This window comes from Centruroides sculpturatus, unplaced genomic scaffold, assembly GCF_000671375.1.
Source record: "Centruroides sculpturatus isolate CEXI.00-Female unplaced genomic scaffold, Cexi_2.0 scaffold758, whole genome shotgun sequence".
Taxonomy (NCBI): Eukaryota; Metazoa; Arthropoda; class Arachnida; order Scorpiones; family Buthidae; genus Centruroides; species Centruroides sculpturatus.
The window spans coordinates 174,990-189,986 of NW_019384917.1; the positions used below are offsets into that span (position 1 = coordinate 174,990).

Below are 14,997 nucleotides of genomic sequence, written 5' to 3' on the forward strand. Positions count from 1 at the left end.
ATGCACTTTAAAATGGTGTTTCGTCGCTTTTTATTAATCAGAGACTCAAATAAACCAAATATTTGCGTTTTATCAAATAAATGAATTTATCTATTTCTAAGTAAAAATTAAAAGTGTCTGTAGAAGTAATTTTTTAAAATATCCATTTTTCTTGATAAAGTTTTAATACTTATTATTATAATCTAGACATGTTAGTTTTTAAATATACTTGTATATTGGGCCACAAGTATATATAATATACAGTATACTTGTGGCCCAAAACTCCTTGACTTCTTCCAATGCGGCCCAGAGAAACAAAAAGGTTGGACACCCCTGGCTTAGTGTGACTTTAAATACATTTTTGTCACTGATTAGAAAACAGCCTTCGTAACTAATATTTTATTAGGCTACTATACTTTGGATTTGGGAAAGAAAAAATGGAGAAGCATATACTGTTTTCTTATAACTAAAAATAATCTAGAAAAAGTACATAGCCAAACTGTATCTTATTCACAATGAACTTGCAGCTTTGGCAACAAATAATGTGATGAGATAATTCTTTGAGTAAAAGGCAATTAACTGTAATTTCTTTGAGAGTAGTGTTCTAATATTAACTTTTTCTGAAGTAAGATTACATATTTATTTCATAGTACACAATAAAAGCATGCATATCCACATATAAATGGAGAATTTTCAGCTTTAAAAATACATAGAAAAGACTAAAATATCTTGATTTTTGCCATGTATCACCAGGAACAACAGTCTTCCATTGCAAAGATAACCTTCTATTAGAGGCTATGCCTCTGCAAAAGTATTACAAAACAGTTTAAAAAGTTTACCTGTGATCTTTTTATGCTGTGTATTTTTTACTGAAAGGTTTCTCACTGTTTGGTCACATTTTACTCACTATTTCTGTCCAAAAACTCACTTTTCTCACTAGTTTGACTTACGTGCTACGAGCCCTCAAAGTATGATGTACAATACAGGGGCAAGCCACTACTAATTTGAGGTGGAGAACATTTGCAGCCTGGCATTGCGACGATGTCACAATAAATAATTGCTTGTTTATGTTAAAACACATGAATTAAATATATTATAAGATAAATGGATATTATAGTTCGATGTTANTTGCAGCCTGGCATTGCGACGATGTCACAATAAATAATTGCTTGTTTATGTTAAAACACATGAATTAAATATATTATAAGATAAATGGATATTATAGTTCGATGTTATTATTTTACAGATGGTGATAAAAATGCAAAAACAGTTAATTTGCTAAGTTCTACGGAAGTAGATGACGTGAAGAAATTTCTGTCCGATAATCAAAATAACGGTGGGGTGCTTGACGTTTTATATAAATATTTAATTGAATTGAGTGCGAGAAGTGATTTGGTGTGGTATGTATAAAATAAAAATTTCTTATATGTTAATATCGATATTCTTAGCCAGAAAAATTAATGTTAAAAATCCAAATCTTAACATAAAGAATGGTGCATTTAGAAATCTAATAAACTAATAATTTTATGTTGTTTCAGGCCACAAGGTTTGGTTGATATTTATCTATCGGCATATACCAGAGCTAGGGAACATTATACACTGCCTTCACTTTTTTCGTAAGTTTTTATAGATTATAAATAATTTAGCAACACTTAAAATAAGATGTTAAATTATTGGGCCGGTCTGTAACAAGAAAGTCATAAAAGTTAATTTGTAAATTTATTTTAATATTAAAAATTTCTTCTTTATTCTCAATAATCAAAATAATGCTTATTATTTTTTGCTTGAAAGATATGATACAGATAATTTATATTGAGGATAAAGGACATTATTATACATTAACAACTTCATATATTAATGACTAGCTAATACAACGGTATCTTGACTTAAGAGTTTTTCAAGTTATGGACCGTCTCACGGCCGAGTTTTTGCTTTGAGTTGAGAGCTAAAATTCAGGTTACAAGCCAGCTTCACATACCTCACTGCTAGTTGGCGCAGCAAATACCACAGCAAACCATAGATTAAGAAAAAGAAGATGGAATACTGCCATAATTTCATCATTTTCGTTACTCTTTCAATGTCTGACAGGTTAGCTTATAGAAAAACACACAATTTAGTGACATAGGCATTAGTTCACTTTTACGTTGTGTGTGGCACCACCATCTCATTTCTCAAATTTTCCATCTTTTCTTTATCTATGCAGCAAATGCTGCAACATTTGCAAAACCAATTTATTGTAGTACATTCTATTATGTTTTTATACAATATTCCTTATTTATAAGTACATTTTTCTTATTTAAAAATATGTAACAAAAAAATTGTGGTGTTTTGGGGGTTCGGAACGGATTAATAACATTTCAATTCATTTCAACTGGGAAAATTGATTTGACATACAAGTAATTTGAGTTACAAGTTCCATCATGGAACGAATTAAACTCGTAAGTCAAGGTACCACTGTATAGCAAAACACCTATTCTGCAATTGTCAATGGTTGTGAGCAAAAGTATCTTTATGAGTGGGTGGCCTTTTAGATGGGTTTCATTCAGTAAAACTGCTACTTTGCAACCACCAATGGTTCTGAGCAAAAGTGGTCTTTATTGAGAAGGTTTCACTGTGTAATAATTTTTGGTAATGCGTGTATTTGCAGTAATGCCCATACAAATCTAAAAATTAGTTATTGGTGCCACAACGATGCAAGTTCTCATAAAAATATTTTAAGCATTTTCTTAGCTAAAGATATGCTAACTTGTTTTTAGTTATTTGCTATCTCAATAATTAAAAGAATTCTTTTAATGAATGTTTTGAAATTTTCAAGGTTTGCCGCATTAAAAAGTTAAAATTTTCATTTTAGGGAAAGTACAGATGTGGAATCAATTAAAGATCAAGGCTTGGTATGTATATTATAATTTTAATTTCATTAAGTATAATAATTATTTTTTAATATAGAAAGTAATTTATAATTCTCAATCCATAAAGTATCACATGATTGCACATTCATGAATTTCTATGATATTTACACAGCATTTTCGCAAATATCCTTGCATCTTCTTTCACGGTTTATCTGTACAGTATTATCGAGTTCTGTATATAATGAAAATTAATGTAATTGGAGGATTAGTTTCGCAGATACACTGATAAATTAATATCAGAACATTTTCATATAACATAAAACTGATAAGTTTTTTGTTAGCTTAAAAACATTTTCTTTTGTCATGCCACAAGAATACTTGAAATATGAAAGTTTTATGCAATAAAATCAAATTAGGAAATCTTGATTAAGATAATATTTTTACATTTATTAATCAAATAATTCATAAATTTGAATATTATGCAATAGTACACGCAGAATCTTTCATTTCTAATTACAGTTGTCCCTTGATAATCCGACAGGTATGGGACCAAAGGTGTGTCAGATTACCAAAAGTGTCCGGATTACCGAAAATAATTACATATTTTGCATTGTTTTGCTAGCAGTAACTTACAATATTCTCTACTCCAACTGTTCGAACAGAACTGCTCACATAAAACACACGAAATATGTGTCATCGAGTAAGAATTGGATGGGGAGATTCACATCGCGACATGCTTCTGTGCAAGCAGACACGTAACGGGGACGGGTACCTTGATGGGAGGTGCGTCAGACTACTGAGCATGTCGGATTAAAAAACGTCGGACTATAGAGGGACAACTGTATTATTTTGTATTGGAAATCAATTTACAATAACAAAAGAAAAATATACAAATCCTTTTATTATTTCCTAAAAATGTAAGTGTAGAAAAAATGGCAATCCATTGATGCTTAAATTGATAACAATTGACAATGCCTTTTTGTATTAAGTGAAACTTATGATTATATAAATCATTAACAGAACTGTAACCCTCACTTAGATATACATACATCCTATTAATTATTTGTGCTTGTTAATTACCTGTTATGGCTCTTATCCAGCCACAGAACCTTAAATGATGCATTGAAGTACCGTTGGAAGGTCAATGCCTTTTTGTATTAAGGCACCACCATCTCATTTCTCAAATTTTCCATCTTTTCTTTATCTATGCAGCATTTGCTATGCAGCAAATGTTAATGAATGTATAGTAATATTAGCCTAGCAGCGATAAATACTATTAATAAAATAATAAAATAACTAATAAAATTTATATAATCACTATGTGATTATATAAATCTGAAGTGTGTATGGTTCAGAGAATTTGGTTAGCCTGATTGATAACATAATTACATGTGAAATTACATGTTTTAAATCTCACTCTTAGCTTTCTTTTTTTCTAGATAGTAGCATTAATACTTGTAATATCAAATTTTGCTTACATTACAGGGCATATTCACAAAGTAAAGATACAAAGTCCAGAAAATATTTCACTTTTAGAACATAAGTATATTTTTCAACATAGTCATTTTCAATGCATTCGATGAGACCGGAAAGGAGTTTCTTGCTGCCAACATCATAGAAATCTCCTTCCTGTTCTCATAACCACTTCACTGCATTTTGAACCTTATTGTTATCATCAAACTTTTGTTCAGAGATGTTCCTTCAACTTCAGAAACAAGTGATAATTGCTTGACGCAAGATCTGGACAATGTAACAAATGTTCCAAAACTTTCCATTTGAATGTATGCAGCATTTCGTATGAGCAGTGTGTGGATGGGTGTTATCATGCAGTATGACACCATTTTGTCGTATTCTGCCCGTTCATAACATCTTTCTCATAAACAGAAACGAGTTGTCAATGAATTTCAGCAGCAGTTTCTCCTTTTGCATAAAGGAAATTAAATCATTGAATGAACCCTGCATGGTAAGATTATGACGACGATGCAATTAAAATCAGGTCATTTCTGTCATGTGACTCAGACCCAATAGATGTGGCAGTGTAGCAAAATGAAAAAAATAACCTTTCTTGGATTATCTACTTTCTTTCTTCTGGTCTTGTATCTTTACTTTCTGAATACGCTTTGTATATAATCATTTATAAAACCTAGTATAATTCAGTCAGTTATCAATAATTGGTATTAAAAATATTGTTTGGAGGTTTGTTTTATCATTCTGCCATTAAGCATGTCAGCAAAAATCCCTTAAAAGATCCCTTTTTCCCTTAAAAGATGACTTTATTGTACATGGAACTCAAAATCGACAAATGGCATAACAAAGGACATTCGTCGACGCCTAAAGGAACCGGTCAACACGGATCCGAACTCCTGGACAAATTCTTTATGGAAGATCTTAATTATTTGTTCCACATCTCCATTTTGAAGTGTGTTTTCGGAGATTATTTAACGAGTTTCATGATTCGAGGTAACAAAATTTACAAGAAGTGATGAAAATTCTGTTTATTTTGATTTAAAATATTCCTTTTACTTGTTAAATAGCTCTTTGGCTGAAAGGAAAATTTCATTCGTTCGATGGGGATATAGATGTAGCTGTTGGCTGTTTTGATCAGGTAAATGAATATACAATTTATGTATGTGTATAACTTTAATTATGAAGAATTGATAAAATATTATTTCCAAGTAGTTATTAAACGTTTTACAAGAAGCTGAAGAAGAAAATAAAGCTGCCAAAAAAGAGAATTTATTGAATTGTACAACAATGAATGTTATAAGTACAGGTATACTAAATACAAGAACTGTAAATCATGATTAAAAGGTTAACTTAAAAGGTTTTGTTCTAAAAATTTTTCTTTTCATTTTAAAAGAACACGTAAGGGAACAATTAGAATTGCTACAATGCTGCCAATCTCTAGAAGAAGTACACAAATTATACGAAAAAGGCGATTTCCAGGCAGTCGTCGATCTGTTAGTTCCTACATTCCGACAAGCCCAAACCAGAAGAAAGGTATTCGTAATTATAAATGGATATTTAGACTAAGAATTTTGCAAGAAAATCTAATTAATTAATACAGAATCTCATTAAATTCACCACAGAATGTTTAAAATCCTTTAATATTCTAATTTTCTGTTACATTGACATTAAATTTTTACCACCAAATGAAGTAATATTGATAAGTTTTAACAGTTCAAAAGTATTTTAAAATAAGATTTTTAAATTTAATGAAGAGTTTTATAGAATATATTTAATATTGCTTCTATAAATATTATAAATCTATTATTAAAAATATATATATAAATTAAATTTATGCCAAACAAAGCTGCCATAAATAATATAAATCTCTGTAATGATAATAACGCTACAAAGATATATTCGGATATAGAAGTTTGTTAAAATATTTTATAAGTAGTTACTGTTTTCTAAGGGTTTACAATTTGATTTATTGTAATGTGCCTGAAGCAATGAATAATAATCACATATCTGTATTTTCTGGATTATGCTTTATTTGTAAATTTAATGTCTACGTATACAGGGTATGCTAAGGCAAAATTTATTTTCACTCCGTTAAGGTACTTGCGTACGAATTACATTTATGTTTTATACATCATTTTGAAGCTTATTTGATGTAAATGTTCTGCATCAGTTTTATGGTTTAATTTCATTTAAAGCAGTGATTTTAAACCAGTGTGCCGCAAGAGGATTGTAGGTGTTCCACAAAAATTTATGACACTTATTAAATAAATAATTTTCGAAAGAAACCCAAAGAGAACAATAAGTGTAAATGTCAAAATTAAATTGCCTCTTTAAATTGATTATTTATTATAACAGTGAAGAACTTGTATAAACATATGTAATGTAGTAAAAAATACATATTCATAAGCAAAATTATGTGCGCATAACACCGGGTTATTTCATTTAAAATGAAATTTTCGTTAAATCAAAAACGTATCTATAATTGTCCATATTTGGTTCAAATTATTTTAATTAACTTAGAAATAGCAGGACATTGGGCGGGTTTCTAAAGGTAATTATCGTACCACTTTTAAATGCAAGTCAAGACTTAATGTTAATTTGCTTTTCTTATGTAAATGAAAATTATTAATTGAAATAACTATTGTTGTAAGCTGCTGTTATTTTAAGGAACAACAATACTGTTTTATTTAATTCACAAAAAATATAGACAAAAAGAATTAGGTTAAGTGGCAAGTAATATGGCGATAGAATGTTTACAAACACAACTTTAAATCACGTTATTTTTTTCTGCGGAAATTTAATTATAGGTTCAAGTTTGACGTGAGATAAAAATGGTCGAAAAACACTGATTTAAAGTGATTAGAAGCGAACTTGTGCCCGATTGTACTGTTACTGTAGCAGTGCTCCTCCCTGTCACTGCAACTATTGAAGTTACTCCTGTCCAGTATAAAAACACTTCTAACAATAACTTCTTGAGTTGATTCATTTCCAATTATTTTTTAATTTTGTTATTAACGAAAAGACTATTTTAAATTAAATTTTGTTTGAGGACCGATATTGTTTCTTATTAATAAAATAGCATCTAAGCAAAGAATAACTCTTACGGACAGACAAAAAACTGCATTTGATTAAATGTCGTCAACTTAGGTATTCGTTTCTGCATGCAAATTAACTGTGAAAGTATTTAAGTGATTATTCGAGCCTTTTCAAGGGAATGAAAATCACCTTACGGGATCATACGGACACACGTTTGTTAATATTAGTCTTTCCGATTCGTTAAAGTACTGATGTATTCTGAGAAACTTTATGTAAATAAGTTTTCCCTTCTGTTTATTTATTACTTAACAATAATTTTTACAGAAAATATTTTGCTGGGTACAACTAGTTGTGCTTAATTTGAATATAAAACTGAACGATAGCATGTATAGTTAGCTAGAGAGATAAATGTATTTGTATTTAAGTTATATTTAACAATATAAAGATGTACTAAGAAGGTGTACAAGTTAATAAAGTGCTTAAATTCTTGAAAAAAACTTGAAAATATTTCAAAAATTTAGATTCAGATAACAGGGTATGGCAGTAATGTGTTTCTGAAAATGATTTGGATATCGGGAAGTTTTTCCATTATTTTCTACAGGAAAAATTCTAATTTGTTTCCGGTCCATCCAAGTAGTCTCAACCGATTTTCCCACACAACACTAAAACATTGTAGAAGAGCTAATTTATCTATCAATACACGATTTTAGTGTAATATATTAAATATTACAAACCACTTAATTATGTTTGTAAACAGTAATACAACAAATATGTTTCTATATGCGATACGTTCTAATGAGTATTCTCTGTTAGGAGTTGTATATGAACTACATTTTCCTTAATATGCAGTAGATGGCAATGAAAATGCTGTGATGATATTGCATATTTTATATTAAAATGTTATCCCATAAAGAGGAGCAATAATGAAAGTAGAAAAAGAGGTAGTGAGATTGTACAAACTGTTAAGAATAGAGCTGTGAGATTGCACCGAACTGCACGACTGTGTAGAACATAGACGAGAAGCCACCGAATCAAATGAAACGGTAATGGATTTGCTAGCATGACTTTCAAATTTTCCACGGATCCACTTCAAGGAAATTTGTAATGTCATACTTATTCAATTTGGATAGTGTAATGGATACTAAAAAACACCATGTTGTTGTAGCATCTGGATGCAGATACCAGGATGTGGCTGTATTTCAATCTACTCGACAAGCTTCTAAACACTTTTTACAATTAATGTAATAGTTAGCGTAACTCTCTGTCTGCCGTGAAAGCTGATACATCGCACTCATTCGGTGCTTGTTTCTGTTAGAAGCGTCATATTAAAAAGTGGTTGTCAGAGTCCAATTTACTTATTTTAGGAATTTTTTTTAAGAAAGGAAAATGTGTAATAGGATGTAATAATAATTTTAAAGTCATAAACCCAGCCACTTGCTATTGTCTGTTCTCGTTGTGGACCTGTCAAACTCATACCTCTTTGTGTATATTATAATTTAGTATTGCTCGGTAATAAACTGCAGTTTAGTTTACTCTAGAATATCTGTTATTTGGGAAGGAAAGTTTTAGTTGTTTCTAGCGAATAAACATTTACGGGCATATAATGAAATATCAACAACTGCTGCGATTTATTCGTTACAAAATCATTTTACGTTACGTGTTTCAGATATCTAACGACGGTAACGTTCCCGAACGTTACGCCCAGCTCTGTTTATTGCAAGATTCGTTATGGAAATTGAAAAATTATCAGGTTAATTCTTTACTTTTATTTGTATTACGAATTGTAATTTGCATATATTTATAAGTTTTAAACGTTACAGGAATGTCTTACTTGGGGAGAAGTAGCATTTCACGAAGCCCTGAATCAGTACATGACCGTCATCACGGCTACCGAAAGAACGGTTTGGGCAGAAACAATGAGTCATCTGCTGGCGGGATTAAATAGGTAAAAATTTTATGGGAAGTTATTCTTTAAACAATGCAAAAATGAAATCCGAAAGTGAATAAAGGTAATCTGTTTATAAAACTCTTATTTTCAGATGTGTAACTTTGGATGAAAAGCTATTAGATAAAATGGAAAAATCAAAATTAGTAAGATTTGCCAATAATTTGATTAGTTTGATATCTCTACAAATGATTGTTGCTGAAACTATATTAGAAAGTGACATTCCAATTGTATCACCGTGGATTCTCTTGTATATATTGATCAGACGGTAAGTTTGCTAAAGAAAATCTTTATGTTAACTGTCGGCATGCTTTGATGTTTTAAGTTTTACGTAGGGAGGAACTAAAGATTCAAGCTGCTGAAGCTAACGACTCCAAAGATGCAAAGAAATTGATAACAGATACGATTGCCAAGCAGACTCAACAGGAAGGAGATTTTGCATTAGGAATGCCCTCGTCTTTGATGTTGTTGTTTACTGCGCACGAGTGTCTCGGCCGGTAAGTCTGCAGAAGTTCGAGTCGTGGAGTATGATTGAAACTCAAATTAAATTAACATAACGCATTTTTAGTAATTCATTCCAATATAACTTTTAGTTTTGCTTGGTGTTCGGGTTCGGACGGAGCACTGTTGTTACTTTCGGTAGACGTCATGTCTTCAGAACTACAAAAGTCGACGCCTTCGAATCCAAACCCTTTCCGAGAAGATTTAGAATCTGGTTTAGAACAGTGTTTTTATTGTTTGTACGGTCATCCTAGCAAACGTACAAAGGCAAAACATCTTCAAGAACACAATGCTCAAATGGTATTGGAATTTTTGTATTGCAAAGAATATTTTTCGGAAACAACCTTAAATAACTTATTTATTTACAGATTACACTAACCTGGGAACGTAGTTTTCTGTTGTTTGAATATTTTAAACCAAGTGTTCTTCCAGAATTTGACAGTTACAGAACAAATACCGTTTCTGCAGAAGTATACAAATAAGCTTAAAATCATTTATAGTTATTCAAAATTATCTGCGTATTTAGTAAAATATCGTAAAAAATTTTGTTTTGCAGTTGGAAAATCTTTTACGTCGCATACTTGCTCTAATCCCTGCCGACGAAGATCCGTCGTCACGAGTAGATGCGATTACCGCTTACATAGAAGGAGGTACAGATAAATGCCCTGTTTTACCTGATGATAAGAATCCCAGGTTTGTTTTTTTCAAAATTAAAATATACTTTAACAATTCTTTTTATTTTTTAAAATAAATTTTTATAATGCTATTTCAGTACCATAGTCAAAAGTCTCTATTATTTATTGGGAGATTATTATTTTAAAAATAAAGAATTTGGGTAAGTTTTTTAATTCAGAAGATTAAATCTTATCCTAAAAATTCCTTTACATTTTATTTTTAATTCCTTTAATTAATGATTATTGTAGGAAGGCAATAAAATTTTACATCTTGGACATCTGCGTCAATCCCGACCGCTTTGATTCTTGGGCGGGAATGGCTCTTGCCCGTAGCTCACAATTAGAGCAAAAGTTGAGTTGCGTAAGTAAATTATTTTAATTTCTATGTTATGTTTTGAGGTACCATGAAGTGTTGACACTAGACACTGGACTTTTCCATATCCACTTTACAGTCTTTAAACTAATTTTCAGTGCGCTAAACTAGTGTTAAGCAGTATATGGCTGCTGTCTGATGGTATGTGCAATATTGGACACAATACCAATAATTTGTACTGTGTCCCCAATGTAGGAAATGAAACACTGAGTAATTCTTTAAATAAAAAGTTAAATCAAGTTTTAGGAAATTTTAAATAATTTACAGTACAAGGTGGTGTTTTGGTTTTATGTATGTCGGACAATAGAGTAAAAATTGCTGTAAAGAATGAGTATCAGCCAACAGATGCTGGGCACCAGTCCAAAACATGTATTGGCACTTGGAACAATTAGTTTAAAGACTGTAAAGTAGAAAAGTCCAGTGTCTAGTGTCAACCAGGCATGGAGAGTCGGAGTCGAGGAGTAAAATCCTTTTATGGGAGTCAGAGTCATGTATTTTTCTGCCAACTCCCCATGCCTATTGTCAACACTTCATGGTATCTCAAAACATAATTTAAAAAAAGGCACAGTTTCAATACAGAGAAGATATTTTAATTTCACTTTATTTTAATTGTTAAATTCGGACATCTCATTGAAACGAGCAAATTCTTATAGTGTGATCTGAAGAACGAGGGATCAATTTACAGAAAGTCAACATCCGCTCTTCGTTGTTTCAAACATGCTCTAGAACTCGATTCTACCCACACTTCTCTGTGGATAGAATACGGTTCGATTGCTTACATGCTTCATTCGCACACTTCTCGGCAGCTGAAACAGGTCGGTCGTCATTTACAATTGAATTTGTTTCTAATCATTCATAAGTTTTAAAATGATTTTCGTGTTATTTTATTACAGCAAGCTCAGTTTAATTTCGGAGAAGATGTGTTGGAATTACTTCATAGGAAAAAGAAGGAAATGCTGGTAATTGCGGAGAACTGTTTCCTTTCAGCAAACAGTTGCGAAATCGAGGGCGTGGAATTGGAGGAGGTGTGGTTGCATCACTACATGTTGGGGAAAATAGCAGAAAAGAAACAAGAGCATCCAAAAATTTATTTGGAGCATTATAAACAAGTAATATTTTGGATTTATCTTTAAAATTTTTAATGCAAAATGTTTATATATTTATGCAAAATAATTTTATCTAAATTTTAGGCCGCAAAATACTTACACGAAGACGAAGCGAGATATCCCAAAAAAATTCACTATCATAATCCTCCGGAACTCTCAATCGAAGCATTGGAGGTAATTCTGTTTTTATTTTACTTTTTCTTAATTTAATAAATTATTTAAATATATTAAAATTATAAAAAATTTTTCTATAGATATATTATAGAATTCATGTGTCAATATTAAAGTATTTATTCAAACAAAAAGACGATGCGGTTCCTCAAGATGATTTAGAAATTTTTCAAACGTATTTAACAGAAGCAGCAAATAGTCCTTTTGCTAAATTTCAAGAAAAAAGAGAATTGGAAAGAGAAAGGTAAAAAATTCTTTAATGATGAATTTCTTTAACAATAATTTAATGAAATTATATAATCAATATTTAATGCTTATTTCAGTCGATACACTTCTTTAAGTTCATCAGAAGCAGAAGAGTCATTGGTTGGAGTTTCCGTAGCAAAGAAAACTCGAAAAGCTGCCACTGTTGCCAATGATCATGATTACTTTCAAGGTCAAAGACATACTCATGGATATAAGCCAGAAAGTGCAATGCAGAGAGGACACCGTGTTTCTATCGATTCTTCCTCGGAGTCGCAAGATTCCGCTGCTGTTAAAGACGTGCTGAATTCCATAGTGGCAGTAGTTTCTGAATCTTGTGTGTTTGGCGAAAGCCACAACGGTCCGACTCTCGTGCTCGGCGACCACAAGATTCGTAAGATGGTACCCAAGAAAGAAGAAGTGGTCATGACTCCTGTAATATTAACTGCAGACTCAAACGTATCGAATAGCGATCAGATTCAATTTCAACCGAAACCTTTAACGAATAAAATAGATTTTAGAATGGACAATCCTTTAGCTTCCATCTTGCAAGAAAAGTCGCCCATTCTGACAGAAATACCAGTCTTCCAGAGCGAGAATACCGTCAAAGTACAAGAAACCATAGAAGAATTCCTACTTCCGAAAAGAAAACTCGAACAAGACGGCGAACAACTGTTGACTCCAGTCAAAGAAATTATTAAAAATTTAGAAAACATCACGGATATTAAAAAAATACCGGAGAACATGGAATTAGATAACGAGAAAGTTCCAAACGAATTAAAAATAATCATTATTAAAGACGAACCAGAACCGAAACGTATGCAAAAACATTTTGTTCGTAATAAAAAGCATTCTATACATTTTTTTCATATTTTTATGAATAATTAGATTATATTATTTTTCAGGAATTATAGATGTTGTAGAGAAACAGCCGTTAACAAAGAAAAAGATTGTCGATCAATGCCTGAAAGGGGTAAGAAATTGTTTGCAGCGATTCACACAACACTACAAATCTCTGTATCGCCTTTCTCACTATTATTGTTACTCTGCGGAAGACAAAGTAAGTCTCTTAAAATTTCAGGCAAAATTTTTTCACATTTTTATACAAAAATATATAATTTTCTCTATAGAAGCTCCCGTTATCTCGCGAGATACTATTGGGAATTCCCGCAGGACAGAGCTTCTCCACGATTGGTCATCAGGGACTGTTCGCAGAGAGAAAAAATACAAACTTCTTTAATGTGAGATTTTTTTTAGTTTTTTAAATGTTTCAAATCTGAAATCTTATTCTGTATGTTTGAATGTATGATTTATAGGGAATATGGAGGATTCCCATAGACGAAATAGACAGACCGGGAAGTTTCAGTGCCCACATGTATCGTTCTATTGTTTTGCTAGTCGAAGTTTTACATCAATTGAAGGACCATGTCATGCTCCTTCATCTGACGGTGCAGCTGAGTAGAATTCCGGATCTCGGAAAGTAATCTTCACAGTTTTTTTTTTTTTAATTTACAAATGCCAACGAAGTTTTTATAACGATCCATTTTGATTAACGAATATAAAACTATCCAATTTTAGGAAATATTTACGAGATACCGATCGCACTCATCTAGCCAGAGATACATTTACCAAATGTTTAAACATTCTACGCGATCAATTAAACAGCCTCATGCAGGAAGAACCTCCGCCAGAAGAGGGACGACTGATAACCTGCCTCCTCGACATATATCGGACATGGCAAAGCCTACAGAAGGCTGCGGTCTTTCCGGAATTGGCGAACGAATTGTTGGAAGAGGCTTACAGGATGTACAAGTTGGGGGAGGTGAGTTGAGTCGTCATGCACTCTGCAACAAAACCTCAAGGGCGACAAAACCGTTAATGTCCCTCCCATTTAATTCTAGGTCGATCGCAGTCCGCCGGTACTCGACCAAGCAATCAGATTTTGCCAACTACAGCAGTTGAAACAGATCAATGTAAGTGCGTCCGCATGAAACGGACTAGCGTCGCTCCGCTCAAGAACTCTCAAACTTCTAGTCACTTTTGTTTACAAAAAAAAAAAGCAAGCCATAACATTAATTTGTTATATATCGGATGTGGGTATTAGACGACAGTAACGCAGAAAACAAATCTTAATTCTTTTAACCAGTGTTAAATTTATTTATATTATAATTTTGATTTTAAGTTTATTAATTTTTATTTAATCTTCTTCTAAATCTCTTTTATTTTAGTTATTATTATTTTGTTTTTTTAAAATCTAATGAAAGAATGTTCTACCATTTCTTACAATTACTTTTGTAGTCACAGACCATGCAAGACTTGTCTCGCAATCTCCTGATCTCCGGAATTTTAGTTAAGCCCACTGAGAATATAACAGATGGCTTGGCCACGTCATACACTGCCATCAACAGTACAACGATTACTCCTCCTAGAGCCATTGATGCGGGGCAGACAGGTAAAAAGTTCTGATCTCTTTTCTGCCCCAGAAATTCACTGCCATTTTTCAATGTTTTTTTATTATTTATATAAAATATATATACACACACGAGCGTAAATTTACCTGTTTGTAAACATCACGATTTTTGTTTTTACCTGTGCTTTTAATAGTAATAAAAACAATTTGATTAACTAACTACTTGTGAGTCCTTATTAATTT

The 14,997-nt window shown here is 31.8% G+C and overlaps 1 protein-coding gene across 2 annotated transcripts in view; it reads left to right on the forward strand.

Moving 5' to 3' along the window:
- LOC111631778 (calcineurin-binding protein cabin-1-like) overlaps nt 1–14,997 on the forward strand; it is a 43,245-nt gene that overhangs the window by 20,511 nt on the left and 7,737 nt on the right. For both annotated transcript variants that reach the window (XM_023376088.1, XM_023376087.1), the window contains 27 exons: nt 1,226–1,379; nt 1,518–1,595; nt 2,831–2,870; nt 5,096–5,288; nt 5,363–5,433; nt 5,508–5,601; nt 5,689–5,828; nt 8,998–9,081; nt 9,152–9,276; nt 9,371–9,544; nt 9,612–9,773; nt 9,870–10,077; nt 10,146–10,247; nt 10,334–10,470; nt 10,550–10,612; nt 10,701–10,812; nt 11,478–11,639; nt 11,718–11,933; nt 12,015–12,104; nt 12,185–12,345; nt 12,425–13,161; nt 13,250–13,404; nt 13,475–13,585; nt 13,661–13,824; nt 13,923–14,166; nt 14,246–14,317; nt 14,643–14,796. In XM_023376088.1, the coding sequence (XP_023231856.1) occupies nt 1,226–1,379; nt 1,518–1,595; nt 2,831–2,870; nt 5,096–5,288; nt 5,363–5,433; nt 5,508–5,601; nt 5,689–5,828; nt 8,998–9,081; nt 9,152–9,276; nt 9,371–9,544; nt 9,612–9,773; nt 9,870–10,077; nt 10,146–10,247; nt 10,334–10,470; nt 10,550–10,612; nt 10,701–10,812; nt 11,478–11,639; nt 11,718–11,933; nt 12,015–12,104; nt 12,185–12,345; nt 12,425–13,161; nt 13,250–13,404; nt 13,475–13,585; nt 13,661–13,824; nt 13,923–14,166; nt 14,246–14,317; nt 14,643–14,796 (4,203 nt within the window). The remainder of the gene's footprint in view (nt 1–1,225; nt 1,380–1,517; nt 1,596–2,830; nt 2,871–5,095; nt 5,289–5,362; nt 5,434–5,507; nt 5,602–5,688; nt 5,829–8,997; nt 9,082–9,151; nt 9,277–9,370; nt 9,545–9,611; nt 9,774–9,869; nt 10,078–10,145; nt 10,248–10,333; nt 10,471–10,549; nt 10,613–10,700; nt 10,813–11,477; nt 11,640–11,717; nt 11,934–12,014; nt 12,105–12,184; nt 12,346–12,424; nt 13,162–13,249; nt 13,405–13,474; nt 13,586–13,660; nt 13,825–13,922; nt 14,167–14,245; nt 14,318–14,642; nt 14,797–14,997) is intronic.